Genomic DNA, 16,690 nt, shown 5'->3' with positions numbered 1-16,690 from the left:
CGGGGTGTCGGTGATGGATAGGCGCGCGCCGCAGTCGACAATTAGTGTAAGGACTGGATGAGGCGGCAGGTTGATGGAGAGTTGGCAGCGCCAAATCGGGGAGTCGCGTTGGGGCGGGCGCGGGTTGATGATGGAGCGTGTCTCGATTTCGTGAGGCTCAAACCCTGGGACTGGGAGCTCTACTAGCGCAATGGCTGACGTGAACCCAAGGCTGCAACCGTGCATTCCCCATCCGTCCTGCACCAGACAATAGCAAGACGCGATTTCACCCTCACTTCAGACTACAATAGGCAAGAAGTGGTCCCACAATCCCGTTTATGAGTCTATGATATTATGGCGTATTAACCCTAAACACAACAAAAATATACGAGGCTAAAGCATCACGGCAATATGCATTACGACGATATACTTGCGCAGACGAATGATGAATAGATTTCGCTGCGCTGTCAACGCATCGTCCAACTACATAGGTCTCAAATGATAAAACGAGCGACCAGACCTTCCCAGCACTTGCTTGATCAAGATATCTAAGCCGCAGCAGCTACAGCCTGGGCCGTAGCCTTGCGCTCATTCTCAAGCACAGCCTCGAGAATTCCAGTCGCACCCTGGCCAGACTTCATCTCGTTGATAACGTCGGTCAGACCGAGCTGCTCGTCCGTCCAGAGAGGAGCTACTTCATCCTTGCCAGCCTCACCGACGCCGATGAAACCGCCCTCGGCAGCCCATTCACTTGTGCGCTTGATGCCCAGCTGGTTCCAGACAGCGTCGACGGCCTCGACTAGGTGGTCGCGGTACTCACGGATGTGGCCTGGAGTAGGCGTAATGCGCAGGCGCTCTTGGCCTACAGGAACGGTAGGGTAGTTGATGGCCTGGACGTAGATGCCCCAGTCTTCCATAAGCATGTCAGACGCCTTCCTGGCTACTTCGGCGTTTCCGACAAGGACCGGAATGATGTGGCTAGGGTTCGGGATAACGGGAATGTTCTTTTCGTTCAATGCATCCTTGACTGCACGAGTGTGCAGTTGCTGCAGGCGTCGATCGCCCTGGTAGTTGGCCTGGTATTCGATGGCGGTCTTGGCACCTGCCATGGTCGCGGGCGGGAGCGAAGTAGTGAAGATGAAGCCAGGAGCGAGCGAGCGAATGGTGTCGACGAGTTTGGTAGAGCCAGCAATGTAGCCACCAACGCAGCCGTATGCTTTTCCGAGAGTGCCAGTGATGATGTCTACGCGGTCCTGAACGGTGCCTTGGGGTCTGCCTGCCTTGTGGGCTTCGAAGTCGAGATGCTCAGCAACACCAGCGCCGTGTGGTCCGTACATGCCTACGGCATGGACTTCGTCCAAAAAGGTGATGGCTCCGTACTTTTCAGCGAGATCACAGATGCCTTCAATGGGACCAATCGAGCCGCACATGCTGTACACACTCTCGAATGCGATAATCTTGGGGTATTCGGAAGGAATTGATTGCAGCTTCGCCTCAAGATCTGCGAGATCGTTGTGCTTGAAGACCATCTTCTTCGCGCCCGAATGGCGGATGCCTTGGATCATAGATGCGTGGTTCAGGCTGTCCGAGAGGATGACGCAATTGGGCAGCTTGCTTCCGAGAGTCGCAAGCGTCGCATCGTTGGCTACATAGCAGGATGAAAAGACAAGCGCAGCCTCCTTGGAGTGAAGCTTCGCGACCGTGTCTTCCAATGCTACAGCGTGCTGGTTGTGTCCGGAGATGTTCCTGGTACCTCCGGCGCCGGCTCCGTAGTTGTCCAGGGTCTCGTGCATCGACTTGAGGACGTGCGGGTTGCGGCCCATGCCGAGGTAGTCGTTGGAGCACCAAACCGTCACCTTGTCCTCTGGCGACTCCTTGTGGGCGCGCGGGAACTCCTTGGCCAGGCGGTTGATGTTGTTGAAGTAGCGGTACGACTTGTCCTTGTGCTTCTTGTCCAGCTCATTGTGGTAGAAGCCTTCGTAATCGAACGTAGCGGCTTGCGGGGCGGATGCGGATGCGACATTCGAGGGCTTAGTGTTCGCAGGCTTCAGGGCTGCGTGTGGGAATGGTGGTCCTGTGCGATGTTAGCCAACAGTTCGACATTTTCTGCTACGTCCAAGATGCGGCCTCTCGGCTTCGTCGGAATTTCGTACCCTGCTTGCCCCTCAGACTCTCGAGATCCACAGCCTGGGCTTCCTTGGACGCCGTCGTGTGCAGCCTGGCGCGGTTCACGCGGGTGTGGTAAGCACGCACACCGCCGAAAGCGCCGGCAAGAGCGTTGTTGCCATTGCGGGAGCTCTGGACGGCAAGCGCCTTGCCCATGATGGGGCAGCGACGAGCGATGACCTGGAGGTTGGACATGCTTCCAGCACCGGGGGAAACCTCCTGGCGGGCCGCCGCCGTGGTCGTGGTAGAGAGAGAGCGGAGCGTGGCGGGTGACGTCTTGTGTAAGAACGGGCACATGGACTTCGACTGGCGCAAAAGAGCCTCCATGTTGGTCAAATGCGCGGCGTGTATGAGTGTCGGGTGTGTTGTAGATGTGCGGGCAGATTGGGTGTAAGGTGAGGTGAGGAAGAGTGCGAGAGAGAAAGATGGTTGGAAAATGTGTCAAAGATGCGACTACATGAATTACATGCGGTAATAGCGCGGAATCTAACATGCCGGGCGTCGGCATCAAATGCACTCGTCATGATTGGCCCACCTATATTAGCTTGCAGTGCTGCCGACGCCATCTTCATCAGCGGTACGGTAGTCCGGAGAGTAATTGCTCGGATAGTTCCATGGTTCGCACTGCGCCTGCGAAGGGTCCTGGGTTTGGCTCACACTGTACCTCGACAGCACCCGCAATGCCGCCTGTCAGCCCCTCCATACCTCTAATACGACTCCACGCTTTGCATCAATTGCCACCTTTGTTCACCTCACTGCAGAAACCTGGTCATGTTCCAACTCAATCGTACAACATCTCACTTCAACTACTCAGGTGTAGTCTGTGATCTTAGCGTACCCCGCCTTTTGCCCGGCGACCTGGCCTCTACCCTCTAATTCGGAGCCGCCACCGTCCCATTTCGTGAGGTTGATCTCTACGATTCCAAGAGGATCTGCAATCCATATGCCTGTATAGCACGTCTCTCCAAAACTTTCCTCTGCATACCTCGGCCTGCACTCAGTCATGGTCGTGCTTAGCGTACAGTGCGGAACTGGAAAGTCTTGCCGAAATACGCCGCACGTGGTTCGATAATCCCACTCTTCGGCATCTTTGCTTGAGCCAACATTTCATAAGCAGCCTGTCAGACCAGAGGCCTAGACCTTCTTCCTGCAAAACGAGCCTTTCTGGAGGACAAGTACCTGAAAAAAGATGCCGCTGGCTCAGTCATCGTCGGAAATCTCGATGATCTCGGCCTGAGATGGCTGGTCAGGATGCTGCAGAGCCTTTTCGCTGAACATCGTCCCCATAATCGTATACACATAGTCGTAAAACGTGCTTGTCTCGGCGGCCCCACTATCCATACATCTTCTCAGCTCTTCAAGATCTTTCTTAGATGCCTCGGGTTCTTGGAAGTAGTTGCTACAGAACCACCAAGACAGGAACAGCTTCGTGAACGCAAGTATCTTTGGCATGTCTCGAGGAAGGACGCCCTGCAGTTTGGTTTCTCTTCTGTATAACATGCTGATGCACGCTCGGATCTCTTTGATCAGATTCGTCTTTCCAACAAGCCGAATTCGATTACGAATGACTTCGCGGTCACTGAACTTCATCTCGTGGATGACTTTTGAGACCACGCGCTTACGGTCAAGATGCTCGACCAAGTCTTCCCATTTCCAGCGACGAACTGTAGCGATCGACGCGTTCTCGGGATCGTCCCCATGGTTGATGGGTTTATGGGTGGTCAACCCGCCGTCTGGTTGTATGAGCCCTGGGTGCGCATACATAATTGGCTCTACACTGTCAGCGATGACTGAGTCTCGTGTCGATGATCGCGTCAAGTCTTCGAGCTGGTCTTCGACTGGATCAGCTTCAGTACCGATATTGATTCCCGATGGCAATGCATTTCCTTCTTCGATGTCTGACGAATCTGAGGGTGAACCCAAATCAATAATCTCATTTCCCGGCTCTACTTGAAGAGATGATGCAGTCCGTGGTATATCCGGTTGGTCGCGCATCGCGATGTCTTGATCGTCGGGTAGTTGCTCTTCATCGCTGTCGTCGACAGGTTCCAGCTTGTAGATGTCGCGTAACCAGGCTGCAAATTCCATGGAGTCGACCGTGACTTCGAGGTTGCTACATTGTCGCCGTACTTGCTCCTGCGAAATATCACCGTTAGTGAAGACGTCATATATATAGTCAGGGCATTATTGCTTACCGCATTGCTTCCTGGAAATTTGACGATCTGGTCGCACAATTCATCCAGTCTTGACTTATAATAGAGATGCTCTGTCGCGTATTTCTGCGCCAGCGCTTCTCGCTCTCCATTAGCCTCTGCTTCGGTCCACATAGCGACTGGGTCGTAGTCCACCTCCTCGCCGCGAGCAACACCCTTGTTCGGTTTCCAGGCATTCGTGAAGAACTTGATCCGCTCGTTGATAATATCGACAATCTTGTCCTGACTCAACTTGGTCCGCTTGCTCGGTTCTTCAACTGCGGCCTCCTCCTCATCGTCGACTGATCGAGCATCCTCCTCAGCAGCATCCCCCAGCCCAGAATTATCATCCTCTTGTAGGTCGTCCTCGTCAGGCAAGTCTATGATCTGGTCACCTCCTGCCACGTTCTGCCATCTGAGTAGGTGAGCATAGTCGTCCATGTTTGATAGCGCTGGATGTGAGAGCCCGATGGCTGCCGTATTTGATGTTTGGTGATGGCGAGAGATGCGAGATGTTTGCTACAGCAGTCGCGGATTGGACGCCGCGCGTAGAAGGTGGGGCAGCCGTCTAGGCAAGTGCGCGCTGTCACTTGATCACGCGACGAGGGGCAAGCATCACCAAGGCCATCACATTCCACGGTGAGGGTAGTTGGCAATGATTGCTGTCACGTAGAAAAGCTGCTAAATATTTGCTTTGAAATGCGCGATGAGGGTCTTTCGGTGCGCCTCGGGCTTCGGCGGGGCAGGATGAGGCAATCGCTCTAGCGCCGACAGCATTTGTAAGTCTCTCTCTTACCTGAGCGATCTACTCTTCTAACGACACCGAAACAACTCAGCCACCATGAATTCCATATCGCTCACCGATTACCCCCCAGAGCTGTCTCAACAAGAGGAGCAGTACCTGCTATCCAATCTCAAGGACTGGTCGATTGCTCATGGCTTAGCGGTTCGCCCGGCTCCGTCATTCGTCCAGCCATCACAGGATCCGTCTGGTGTACTCGCGAGCACAGCACCAGTCACTTTATTCCCAAGCTTGTTTCCACGGTCATGCTTCGAGGAGGGTCTCTCCATACAACAGGCTTACAATGAGTTGTACTCGGCCATTGCCAGGGACGAGACGTGGTTGAAGAGCATTGTGGAGGAGCTTGTCCATGTTGACGACTTTGTTGCAAAATTATGGCAGACCCATCTAGAGGTTAAGAAAGAAGGCTACATGCAGGATCTCTCATTGGGACTCTTCCGCTCAGACTACATGGTACATCAAGACCCTTCGCAGTCAAATCCAAAGTCCGGTTTGAAACAGGTCGAGTTCAATACCATTGCTTCGTCTTTTGGCGGACTATCGGCTCAAGTGTCTGCGTTACACAAGTACCTGCTCACGATCGACGCTTACCCAGATTCAACATCATCCATTATCAAGCAAGAGGCTTTGCGACAGAGCCAGTCAGCTTCTTCCTTGGCGAAGGGCCTCGCTACAGCGCACAAGGCGTACGGGACTTCGCGCACGAAGCGTCCCCTATGTGTGCTGTTCGTGGTGCAGGACCCAGAGAGAAATGTGTTTGATCAAAGACATCTCGAATACGCCCTGCTTCAAGATAATGGAGTGCGCTCTTTCCGACTACCTTTCGGAGAGACACTGTCTCACACTCAGCTCGACACAGACCGTACACTGGTCTACACACCACCAAACTCTCTCTCGACGTCGTACGAGGTGACGACAATTTACTTTCGAGCAGGGTACTCACCAGATGATTACTCAAAAGACGAAGACTGGAACGCCCGCACTCATCTCGAGAAGAGCCGTGCCATCAAGTGCCCAAGCGTCTTGACCCAGCTTGCGGGATGCAAGAAGGTTCAACAAGTGCTTGCTACGCCGCATTCACCGCACCTCAAGCGCTTCCTACCCGACGAAAAGGTCGCCGCGCGCGTACTGGAGACCTTTGCGCCAATCTACCCGCTCGACAACAGCGAGGCTGGCGAGGAAGCGAAGAAGCTTGCGACAGACGCCTCTTCGGCCACAAAGTATGTGCTGAAACCTCAGCGAGAAGGAGGAGGAAACAACATTTACCGGAAAGCCATCCCACCATTTCTGCAGAAGCTGCCCGAGACTCATTGGCCGGCGTACATCCTAATGGAGATGATCGAGCCACCTCCACTGACGAACGCCATCCTGCGAAACGGTGAGCTGCAGAGGGGTGGCGTGATTTGCGAGCTTGGAGTGTACGGCGTATGTCTCTGGAGAGACGGGAATGGAGATGGAAACAAGGGCGAGATCTTGGAGAACTGGGAGGCTGGATATCTTCTTCGCACCAAGGGTGATCAGAGCGAAGAGGGCGGTGTGGCAGCAGGATTCGGAGCAGTTGACAGCTGCTGTCTGGTGGACGGATGAACACACCGTTGAGCACGTACTGTATGCGCAGCTCGCTACAGCTGGCAAGTTGGTAGGAGCCTTCGGTTAAAACGGTATTCTGAAGCCGTTTGCATCTTCGATCGATCTGAACCAGGAATAAACGATGTGATGCAATGTGTTGTACACTGACAGCGTCGACTCCTCACAGCGCATCCAGCATCGATGCGTTCCCACTACCCCCAATCTGCATGCTACAGTGTCCATCACTCCTTTCTTGTCAAAAGCTAGTTGTGCGTATTGGAAGATGGACATCGAAGCTGGATCTTGTAACTCGCGGAGGTGCCTGCACCTCAACCCGGAAGCTTTTTGCATGTATTGCCAATCTTACGGGACCCACTATAGTTTTGGAACCACGTGCAGACCTCCAGGCTACCATGCCAAAACTCCGAGTAGGATCTGTGCAACGACCTATGTGAAACAGATGACGGTGCGATGCCTCGACAATGAGGCGCGAGCCGATAAACGTCAAATCTGTGACTTTGAAGAATTGCAGCTGTGAGAACTGTCTGAAGGTGTCGTGAAACTAGTGACAGGAGGTAAGCCGATAGCTCGAATCGCTAGTGCTAACGTCAGGAAGCACGGAAGTGATTCCCACGCGGAGGTTCGCTCAGAACTGGATCGTCGGCAACGCGCACGGCTGCTTGCAGATCTGATGAGCATCGGTTACAGGAGATGCCGTGCCAGTCACATCATCGCTCCCTTTCGGGTAACGCGATGTTGAACTTTTGCTTCGATCCAGACTACGTACCTCTGCGCCTCGGGGAGCTGAAAAAAAAAAAAATGAAAGATCTTACAGATAACGATAGTTGGAGGCTTGAACCTTGCGGGCGGACTACGGGCTGAGGCTCACTGGGCTGCACGTTGTTATGTGAGGAGCGCCCTTGCGGAGGGTCTTTATGCACGCTGCGGCAGCTTATGCATGGGCACGTAGCGAGACCCCTGCCTACGGAGTTGGCAGCCCTACCTACGAATGGCTGCACCTCAGCTCACGACGCGTTCTCCTTCATCAACATCTCACTGGATGACAGCCGCCATGTGCCTGCTTGGCGAACGTAATCACCAACTCATCTCGCATATGTGCGTGCAGCTCGCTGGGAACCCGCAGCGCGCGCCCCATGGCATTATCGACGGACGGCACTCGGCAGCCTCAAACGCCTCATCGCATGTCTGGTACGGCTGTCTGGCACCGGGTAACGTCCGAACTCCGCTCTCAAGTGTCAATACTAGATGAGGAATATAGGCTACTGAACTATACTTGTTTTGCCCTAAAGCACCTGGAGGCGTTGCTCGCGAAAACGTTAGAATGGCTGGTGGCTGCCATTGCAATCTTAATTTCAACTCTTCCAAGGACCACACCACACCCGTTGCAGTATGGGTTATCCCTAAAGGAGCCGCCGTTTCTGACGCCGCCGAGCTCGATGGGCTCCTGGGCTCTGCTTTTTTCCTTCATTGCAGGAACAGGGCCGTGCTCGCTAAGCCTCTCGCTTTTTGCAACCTGCGGGAGGAGGCGTCGATCTCCTGTTTAGGCTATGCTGGCGCTCACCCATGTGGCTTTCTCTCGTCTGATATATGCCCAAGTGCGCCTCCACCTTCCGTTTACCTGCTTTCTGCATCTCGTCTGCATCACTTGCATATCCTGCATTCGCGTATTGGCCGTTTGTGCCTACCACACTCCTTCATTCGCTCTTTTTACTACTAGTAATCCGATCTCGCTCTTTGAAACAGTCCTTACCACCACGGTTTTTGCTCTTTCGTCACTCTCTACTCGTGCGTCATTGTTGCAGACACCACCTTGCTGCATATCAGGAGGTCGCGCTTTCCTCTTCGAGTATCCTCGGAGGGACCGTTCATCGCGAATTCCAACTCTAATCGTAATTTCTCCATGGCCTTTGTCGCTTTGTGCTAGACACGTCCACACCGCATAATCGCCATGCGCTTTTCTGGTCACTACTTGGTTCTCTGTCTTGCACTTGTTCTATGCCTTCAATTTGCGGTGGCAGCTCCTCATGCTGCTGTCCGTAGACAGGATGACAGTGCTTCCGCGGAGTCAACGCGTGAGGCTCAGGACAGTGCGTCTCGACAGCCTTCTGCCACACCCACTCCATCGGAAATAATCTCTTCGAGCATTGAGTCTGAACGCGCTTCATCGACACCAGTTTCTTCAGTCAAGCCATCAGAGACACCAGCACCGAGCTCTATCAATGATGTTCCCACTACGACTCCATCTGATGATGCTACTCCAGCAGAGTCTTCTGGTAAGTTACATGGTGACAAGTATCGTGAGATGTAGCTAATGCTGTAATCCAGAGAGTGCCTCCGCGGATCCAAAAAACCCACTGCCAATTCACCCCAAGCTGACCCCCGCTATGGGCGTCACTGGAGTGCTATTGCTACTTAGTGGATTAGGATATGCCATCATTGGTATCAAGAACAAGTGGTATGTACATTGACATCCATCTACCAACCTATGCTGACAAAGAGAAGGGTATACGTGTTCGGTTCAGCTGCCTACCTCACCGCTCTCGCCGTCACTGTTTTGATAGTATACTTGATGAACCCTCCCGTCTCGGATGCCATCCAGGGAGCCTTCTTCGTGGCGGCCTTCTTCACTGGAGTGATCTTCGGTGTCCTGTCATTAGTCTTTGCAGACATCACCGAAGGTTTTGGCTGCCTACTCGGTGGCTTCTGCCTAAGCATGTGGTTCCTCAGCGTCAAGGACGGTGGCCTGATCACTTCAGGAACTGGCCGTGCCATCTTTATTGGTTGCATGTCAGCTGGAGGCTATTCGCTTGCTTTCAGTCACTATACACGTAACTACGGTCTCATCGCCTCAATCGCCTTCTCCGGAGCCACCGCTGCCATCCTCGGTATTGACTGTCTGGCTGGCTCTGGCTGGAAGGAATTCTGGCTTTACCTCTGGAGTAAGTTGCCGTACGTGGTTCGCAGACTGTTACTGACCTCCGCAGACCTCAACGATGACATCTTCCCTCTTAACACTGATACTTATCCGGTCACGAAGAACATCAAAGCCGAACTGGCCGGTGTTGTCATCATTGCAGTAGTCAGTATCGTCTCCCAGATGCGCGTTTGGAAGATGGTCAAAGAGCATCGTGTAAAGACCGCTGCTCAGCAACTCGAAAGACAGGCGGATCAGGACCGCGAAGAGGAGGAACAAGGTCGCATTGTCGAGGACAACTTCCAGAAAGAACGTGCTCAATGGGAAGCCGCATACGGTAACGGACAGAACGTACCCGAGGCCAGCATCCGATCTTCCACTTCAGATCCCAAAGATCTTACCTTTGTCCAAGAGAAGGAGGTCTCTCCCAACGACAGCGCGGTAACAGTCAACATGCCAGCTGGGATGATGCAATCTGCCAGTAACAACACCAAGTCCGGCGCGACCGTCACCGTTGGTGTTCTCGACGACGATGCCATTCAACAAATCGAACCCGAAGCCCACGCTGCTGAGAACGAAAAGGCTCTTCTGAAGGCTCCAAAGGACGACTCAAAGCCTACTCTAGTAAAAAGCAACAGTCTACGCCCTACAGCTCCGCCACCACCTCCAGCAGTCGTCCCACTTCCATTCAAAGTCCCCACCGAGGAGGAAGCGCACAGCGACAACGACAATACATCTGTGTCTGCTATCCCCGAGACTGATCATGACGTCGAGGTACCCGGGCGCCTTTCGAAGCGCGTTTCTGACGTCTCAGCAATGAGGCAACGTATCTCCAGGGACATCGCAGCTTCACAAGAGGCTTTGATCGGAACGCGAGGTGATGAAGACGACCGTGCTTCGTCTATTGCCGCCACTCTGAACGATGACCTCGATGTCCTGTCCGTTCGTAGTCTATCCCCAGTCGAATCACCCATCGGAACCGAGCACGACAACCCATTCGAGAAGCCTGGACTCAAAAGACAAGATTCTGACACTGTACCCGACCGGAAGAGCGTAGTGAACACGGTAGACGTAGTGAAATCTCTCACGACTAGTACCGACCCAAAGACGGCAGACTCGCCCAAGGAACAGTCATTCGAACGAAGGGCTGACACGGTCATGTCCAGCTCCAAGGCCAGCAGCGAAAAATATTCCAAATCTACGAAGTCTGATGAACTGTCCCAAGGCTCACAATTGGAACAAGGTGGATCACAGGTTGGCAGTCCAACTGAGAACGTGATGCCGGAGAAGCTGTCGAAAATCGCCCTATCATACCGCACGAATGAATGGGCGAAGCATCTTGAGACTGCTGAGAAGCCAGACTACGAAGACATGTTTCTGCCCTCGTCACCCGGTGTCATGCTAGCGGACGGATCGGAAGAGAAGGCCACACCTGTCAGTGATGAGCTTCTCTACGAGAGCAAGCGCGAATCAAGAAGGATGTCGACTGGCAGCAGGACGCAACGGAACAGCAGCCAGGGACTACGACGCAACACCTCGACTTTTTCTCAGGAATCACTCGTCAACCAGCGATCATTGACCCACTCACCTTCCATTGCTTCTCCCCAGGTCCTCTCCCGATCCAACTCCGCCGTCAGACTCGACACTCTCTCGCCCCTCCCTAGCAACACCCTGCTGAGCAAGCGCGAGGGTCTCATCAAAAACCGAGCCTCAGCTCTAACACTCACCCCCCAAATGTCTTCGCCCAACCTCTCCCAACGTGGCGACGATGAAGACATGACACTAGCCCAGCGCCGCCAACTCCTCCAGCAGCAACAATTATCGCCCTCCCTTTCCCATCAGCCCTCCCTCCGCTCCCCCGGCCGAACACCCCCCTCAACCTCACAGAAGTGGCAGAACAAAGCCTGGGCCGCCAAAGGCGCCCCCACAGGTTTCGACTCGCACCAACCCAAGCGCTCCTCCAGCGCGCAGTCCGAGCAGAAGCGCGAACAACTCTACGCCGGATGGCGCGACACGATGCGCGACATTGCGCCCCCGCAGCAGACCGCCGCCCACGTCGTTGAACAGCAGCGCGCAGCGCTATTAATGGAGCGACGCCAAAAGGAGCTGGAGAAGCAACAGCGCGATATGATGCAACAGCAGCGTGCTAGCCAAATGGACAGCATGATGCGCAGCGGCCAGATGATAGATGCACACCGCGAGGCGATGAGGAAGATGCAGGCGAATGCCAACCGACACACTTAGCTGTGGATATTTCCTTACTTTTCCTTTCTTTGGATCACGATACGATGCCGTGGGTGAGAGTCGGCGGGCCCCTTACAAACAATGACGTCTTTCGGTTTTGTCAGTAGGTAGTTATATAGTTGTTGCAAGAGCCTTTGAGCTCTGCGAGCGGTTTGGTCAGGTCAGGTTCGGTCAGGTCACGATAAGGGTTGGATTGGGACTGGCATATCGATGAACAACGCGAAGGATATACCATTACATGAGGGCGGGATATTTGCGTTGATATTTTACTTATATACTATTCTGCGGTTATAGCAATACGAGAGTATATGAACCGGCATAGCGACTCCATTCGTGAAATGATCAGTGTGTGCTTTGTAGATCGGCAGTAATAGGATGTGAATTATCATAGTAGTACTATACCCGGGATTTGAGAGGTATAGTCGCCGTCTACATGTATACACGGCGACGATCCTGGATAACGGGAAAAGTGAGGCTGGAGACAAGATGAACTATTACGACACTACGCCGCAGCCAGACGACCCACGATGCTACCTATGGCACTGTTCCTCCACCCACCCGGCAAGCTGCAAACAGCCAGACTCGTACCGCATCGCCACTGCACAGACAAGGCGGCTGACATCATATACAGACTAGCATCGGAAGTAAACGCCAGAAAAGGGGTCAAAGTGGATGGAGCGTCCTACACACGGACGAACGCTGTTCAGATGAGAGCAAGTGCGCGGAATCCCGACGACGCGGTTCTGGGTAAAGAGCTGACAGGGCTTGCCGGGGATGTGGCTGATGTGTGAGTAATTGGTGGAAGGGATTTGCTACTCATGGGTGTGACCGTGTGAGATAGATGGAGGGTTAGCATTGAGAGGGGTGACTGGGGGTGTGATGGAGACGGGCATACAGTCATGCAATTGTCAGCAACGAAGGCAAAGACTATGACGATGACGATGGCGATTGAGCGGGTTAGTCGATGAATGGAGTGTGTTAGGAGGATCGTGGCGGAAGAGTAGTTCTGCTAGACGACATTGATTTGTGTTGTGAAACAGGGCTGGGCTGGTGTACTCGAGGCGTGCGCCAACGTCATGGTCCGGGTCAGGGTCATGTGAGCGACAGCGGAGGCGGACGGCGGATGTCAACGGTGACGGCAGGCGTGGGTGTGCCCGCCAACGTATTACCGTATGGGAGGGAATGCATGTCGAGTATGCTTAAGATTGACATCAGTCGGATGGGAATGTTAGGGATGGTTAGGATTGTTCGGGCTAATGCAGGCACAGTGCCTAGGAATAGGTGAAGGGGCAGGGGTCAGCGTGATGCGGCAGGCAGTCATCAGCCTGCACAAGCCATCGAGGCAGGCGCTTTTTCATGAGCCTGGTCTGGGAGGTGCCCAAGTTGCGCCGGACGAGGCGGACGTGTCGTGTCGTGTACAAGAAGAAGGAAGCACCCTCTCCTCGACCCGGTGCTGCCCTGGAGTGCTCCTTTTGCTGCATGCGACAAAGTTTATCCCCATGGCCCGTTTCTGTCTCTGCTATTGCCAAACCCGCCGTGTGAGACGTTGACACCAACACTGCGACACTGACCACGGCGACCACGACACGACGACATCCTGCCATAACAGTACAGCGCACTCATTCACCACACCTGATTCCCCGCTGTCCGCTCCTTCTTCCCTAACAGTACAGCACCCACGGCAAACTTGGTCTTGTCGGCAGGCAATGCTGCAGTGAGCATGGACCACTTGCCCTTGGGACCCCTAAGGAATTCACCACCACCCAGCACCGCCCATTCACCACCGGCACGACGACGACTCCACGCCCGCCCTCCGCTGCTTACCCGCCGCCTGCTGCGTCGCCAGTGCCTGCCCGCTGGTCGCTGACCAACCGCATCTTCAACCTCAACCTGCGCGCGCTGTACCAGGGCCCGCCGCGCCAGCCCGCCTCGCGTCTCTGGAACCCCGTCAACTCGTCGCCGCGCACCCTCCAGATCCAGAACCCGCCGCCTGCGCCCCAGGCCCTGCCCCCGCGCCGCGACGACCACTACCCCAATCTCCCCATTGAGCGCGACTTTGAGACGCAAGCCAGGGAGGACGGCCGCGACGAGTACCCGCTGCTCTCGCTTCCCGAGCGCCGCCTGAGTCGCCAGAGCCCTGCGCCGAGCTCCCTCGCAGTCCAACGTTCCACGGGCGAGGACAGCATCAGCGGTCGCACCAGCATCGCCCTTCCGCGTGATCGCAGGAGCCAGCCGCCCACCCAGCCGCCCACGCCAGGCCTCGTCATGGCCTCTGCCGCCAACCCCAGGGACAGTGTCTCGCCCGCGCCCCATGCCGACAAAGACATCGAAGCCGGCCGCAACCACCAGCCCGCCGGCCTGTCGCGCGTCTCCCTACCCGGCTCCGGACGCACCTCGCTGCACTCGAGACGATCAGGGTCTGCAGCTGACGACGACGCCGACGCCGTGTCCGAGTTTCCCTGGGGCCCTTCGCATCCCTGCTTTCCCCATCCCAACCCGCATGTGCCACTCGACTCCGAGCTGTACAACACGACGCGCATTATCCGCATAAAGCGCGACTGGATGATGAAGGGCGACCTGGCGCCGACGTTTGCCAATCTCTACCCCGAGATCCTGGACCCCCTCGTAACCGAAGACGACTTCCGGATACTCATCAAGAAGATTAATGATACCCTCGTCGACGCCTTTGACCCATTCACCTTCCGCGCTTGCCTCGACACCGTCCTCGGTATCGCGACCTTCTGGCTCTGGGAGGATGCAGGCTTCACCGGCGTAAAAAAGCAACTCGCCGACCTCGAGCGCTGGATCGAAGACTGGAACCGCGACATCGGGTCCAAAGAAGCAGTCCGCATAATCCCATTACGGCGGACTGGATACCTGACAGTGCGTATACCAAAACATAATGAGTAAAACCACGTTTAACTAACTTTCCGTAGCTCGACGTCCAAATACCAGATCCCCATCTCGGCCCCGACACAGGCACACGGCCGCACACGCAAGAAGATAATCACCCCACCGAAGCTTCACACCAGCAGCAACACGATCAATACCTACCATACCCCATTACACCTACCCTACAGGTTAATTCCCAACCTACCATCATCGAAGCGCAGTCATAATACCATACCATACCATACGTACAACACAACACAAAGACATACGAGGAGAGACACAGTTCAAAAGCCAAAAAGGAACGATTCACGCGGTTTAGCGGCATATCGACATCATTTGCATTGGTCGTTTGAGGAGTTTGATGGTGTCAGTCAGTCTTGATTCTTGGGTCTGCTTGATTGGGTGGGCTGGGCATTCCGGTGCCCTTTCTTTTTTCTACTTTTCTTGTTGTAAGAGCTGTCACGACCTACTACACAATATCTGCGGCGACGCACAACCCTCACATACAAAGTCATAATGTTTCTTTTTTCTTCCTCATTGCATCGCATCGCATCTCGGGTCTTTTTGTTCATGGTCGTTGAGATCGTGCTTGTTTTTTCCGCGATCGTTTTCTTCCGAATTTCTTTCCGATACCCTGCTGCGAGATGCGCTGTTGTCGGTGCGCTGCGGTCTTTTGTTTGTTCGGTTTGGTTTGGTCGGGCTGTGTAGGTGTGTGTGGCTAGACGGACCGGGCTGGACTGGGCCTTGTGCCATGTGCTATAGAGTGTGGCGCGTGTATGTACTATATTTATTCATTACCATTCCATCTATTCACGTCACACTATCCCTCTGTTGAGACCTACTCGGCGGTATTACAAATGCCTGAGGGCTGACGGTTTTTCCGTCTTGGTGTTGTTGCAAGGAACAACTGACTCGACATCTCGCTTCAGCCTTGCGACTGACAATGGTCCTGCATGAACGCCCTTCATCTCGGTAATGCCGTTGTGTGTCTCGATACGGAATACGCACATTGTGTAAACTTTGAGATAAGTCATGTCGACCTCAGACTTGGGGAGGGAAACGCGTCATACGGAGGGAAACGCATAGACGGCCAGGATGCTGTCATGCAGGCGGGTGACTGGGAAGGGACAGGGTTGACTGGGAGTGTAAGCCGATGTTTTTCCTACACGGAGGAAGGATGGTGGGGAATGGTGAGCGGGTTTGTTGATGTGTTGAATGTTGGTCATGAGAGAAGCGACAGATTCAGTGCGATGAGAAGGCGAGTACAATGTTGGGAGTGGGATGCTGGTTCCGTATCTCTACAACAGACTTGTTCAGTCAAACTATCAGACAGAAATCTCGCAAACTCACTACATAGGCAGACTTTCATTACGACTTCTCTGGTGTCCTACCCATGGACTCCCCGCAACCCAGCCATCTAGTACACGCTCTCCTCCCTCACAACTTACTTCCTAACCATCCCCGGCCTAACATGTAAACTCGTACTCTTCCTTATCCTCTCACTCACACTCTCACTCGCCGCCTCTACGCCAGTGAGACTACTCTCCTCGCTCTTGCTTTCCTCACGAACGGAACTCATTCGACGCGTTGTGTCGGCGCTTGATCGGCGGCTGTGGGTGCTGCGTGGATTGGCGATGGGGTTAGGGAGGATGTTCGAAACGTGATGGTCCGGGTTCGTGGATAAGTAGGAAGAAGAGGATATTGAGCGGCGGCGGGATGGAGGAGGACCTGCGGGTGATGGGATGGTGTTGGTATTGGTGGAAAGGTTGCTATGGGGGAGGGAGGTGGGAGAGGTGAGGACGTTACGGGTGACGACACGCCTATTCAATGTCAGTTGTCAGTTCCCAATCGACCAGTCAAACAAACACCACACACCACACCCAACCCACTCAACCCCAACCACACTACCTC

At 54.3% G+C, this 16,690-nt stretch overlaps 5 protein-coding genes across 5 annotated transcripts; 3 read left to right on the top strand and 2 right to left on the bottom strand.

The window, feature by feature from the left end:
• Positions 1 to 527: 527 nt before the first annotated feature.
• ALV1 (5-aminolevulinate synthase, mitochondrial) lies at positions 528 to 2,472 on the bottom strand (the record flags this gene model as incomplete). Its single annotated transcript, XM_051452261.1, has 2 exons — positions 528 to 2,053; positions 2,133 to 2,472. 2 exons carry the CDS (start codon positions 2,470 to 2,472, stop codon positions 528 to 530), a joined length of 1,866 nt encoding a protein of 621 aa, XP_051296572.1.
• An 873-nt stretch (positions 2,473 to 3,345) lies between these two features.
• J4E86_011771 (uncharacterized protein) lies at positions 3,346 to 4,778 on the bottom strand (the record flags this gene model as incomplete). The annotated part of the gene is made up of 2 exons (XM_051452260.1): positions 3,346 to 4,281; positions 4,341 to 4,778. 2 exons carry the CDS (start codon positions 4,776 to 4,778, stop codon positions 3,346 to 3,348), a joined length of 1,374 nt encoding a protein of 457 aa, XP_051296571.1.
• A 400-nt stretch (positions 4,779 to 5,178) lies between these two features.
• Positions 5,179 to 6,726, top strand: J4E86_011770 (uncharacterized protein; the record flags this gene model as incomplete). Its single annotated transcript, XM_051452259.1, has 1 exon — positions 5,179 to 6,726. One exon carries the CDS (start codon positions 5,179 to 5,181, stop codon positions 6,724 to 6,726), a length of 1,548 nt encoding a protein of 515 aa, XP_051296570.1.
• A 2,387-nt stretch (positions 6,727 to 9,113) lies between these two features.
• On the top strand, positions 9,114 to 11,887 carry J4E86_011769 (uncharacterized protein; the record flags this gene model as incomplete). Its single annotated transcript, XM_051452258.1, has 3 exons — positions 9,114 to 9,184; positions 9,232 to 9,668; positions 9,714 to 11,887. The coding sequence occupies 3 exons, from the start codon at positions 9,114 to 9,116 to the stop codon at positions 11,885 to 11,887; spliced, it is 2,682 nt and encodes an 893-aa protein (XP_051296569.1).
• A 1,356-nt stretch (positions 11,888 to 13,243) lies between these two features.
• Positions 13,244 to 15,006, top strand: J4E86_011768 (uncharacterized protein; the record flags this gene model as incomplete). Its single annotated transcript, XM_051452257.1, has 3 exons — positions 13,244 to 13,425; positions 13,603 to 14,770; positions 14,824 to 15,006. The coding sequence occupies 3 exons, from the start codon at positions 13,244 to 13,246 to the stop codon at positions 15,004 to 15,006; spliced, it is 1,533 nt and encodes a 510-aa protein (XP_051296568.1).
• Between the last annotated feature and the right edge of the window lie 1,684 nt (positions 15,007 to 16,690).

The sequence above is a fragment of the Alternaria arbusti genome (assembly GCF_024043155.1).
Source record: "Alternaria arbusti strain BMP 1465 chromosome Unknown scaffold_44, whole genome shotgun sequence".
Classification (NCBI taxonomy): Eukaryota; Fungi; Ascomycota; class Dothideomycetes; order Pleosporales; family Pleosporaceae; genus Alternaria; species Alternaria arbusti.
The sequence above is the reverse complement of the archived record's forward strand: the minus strand, read 5'-3'. Positions and strand labels throughout refer to the sequence as shown.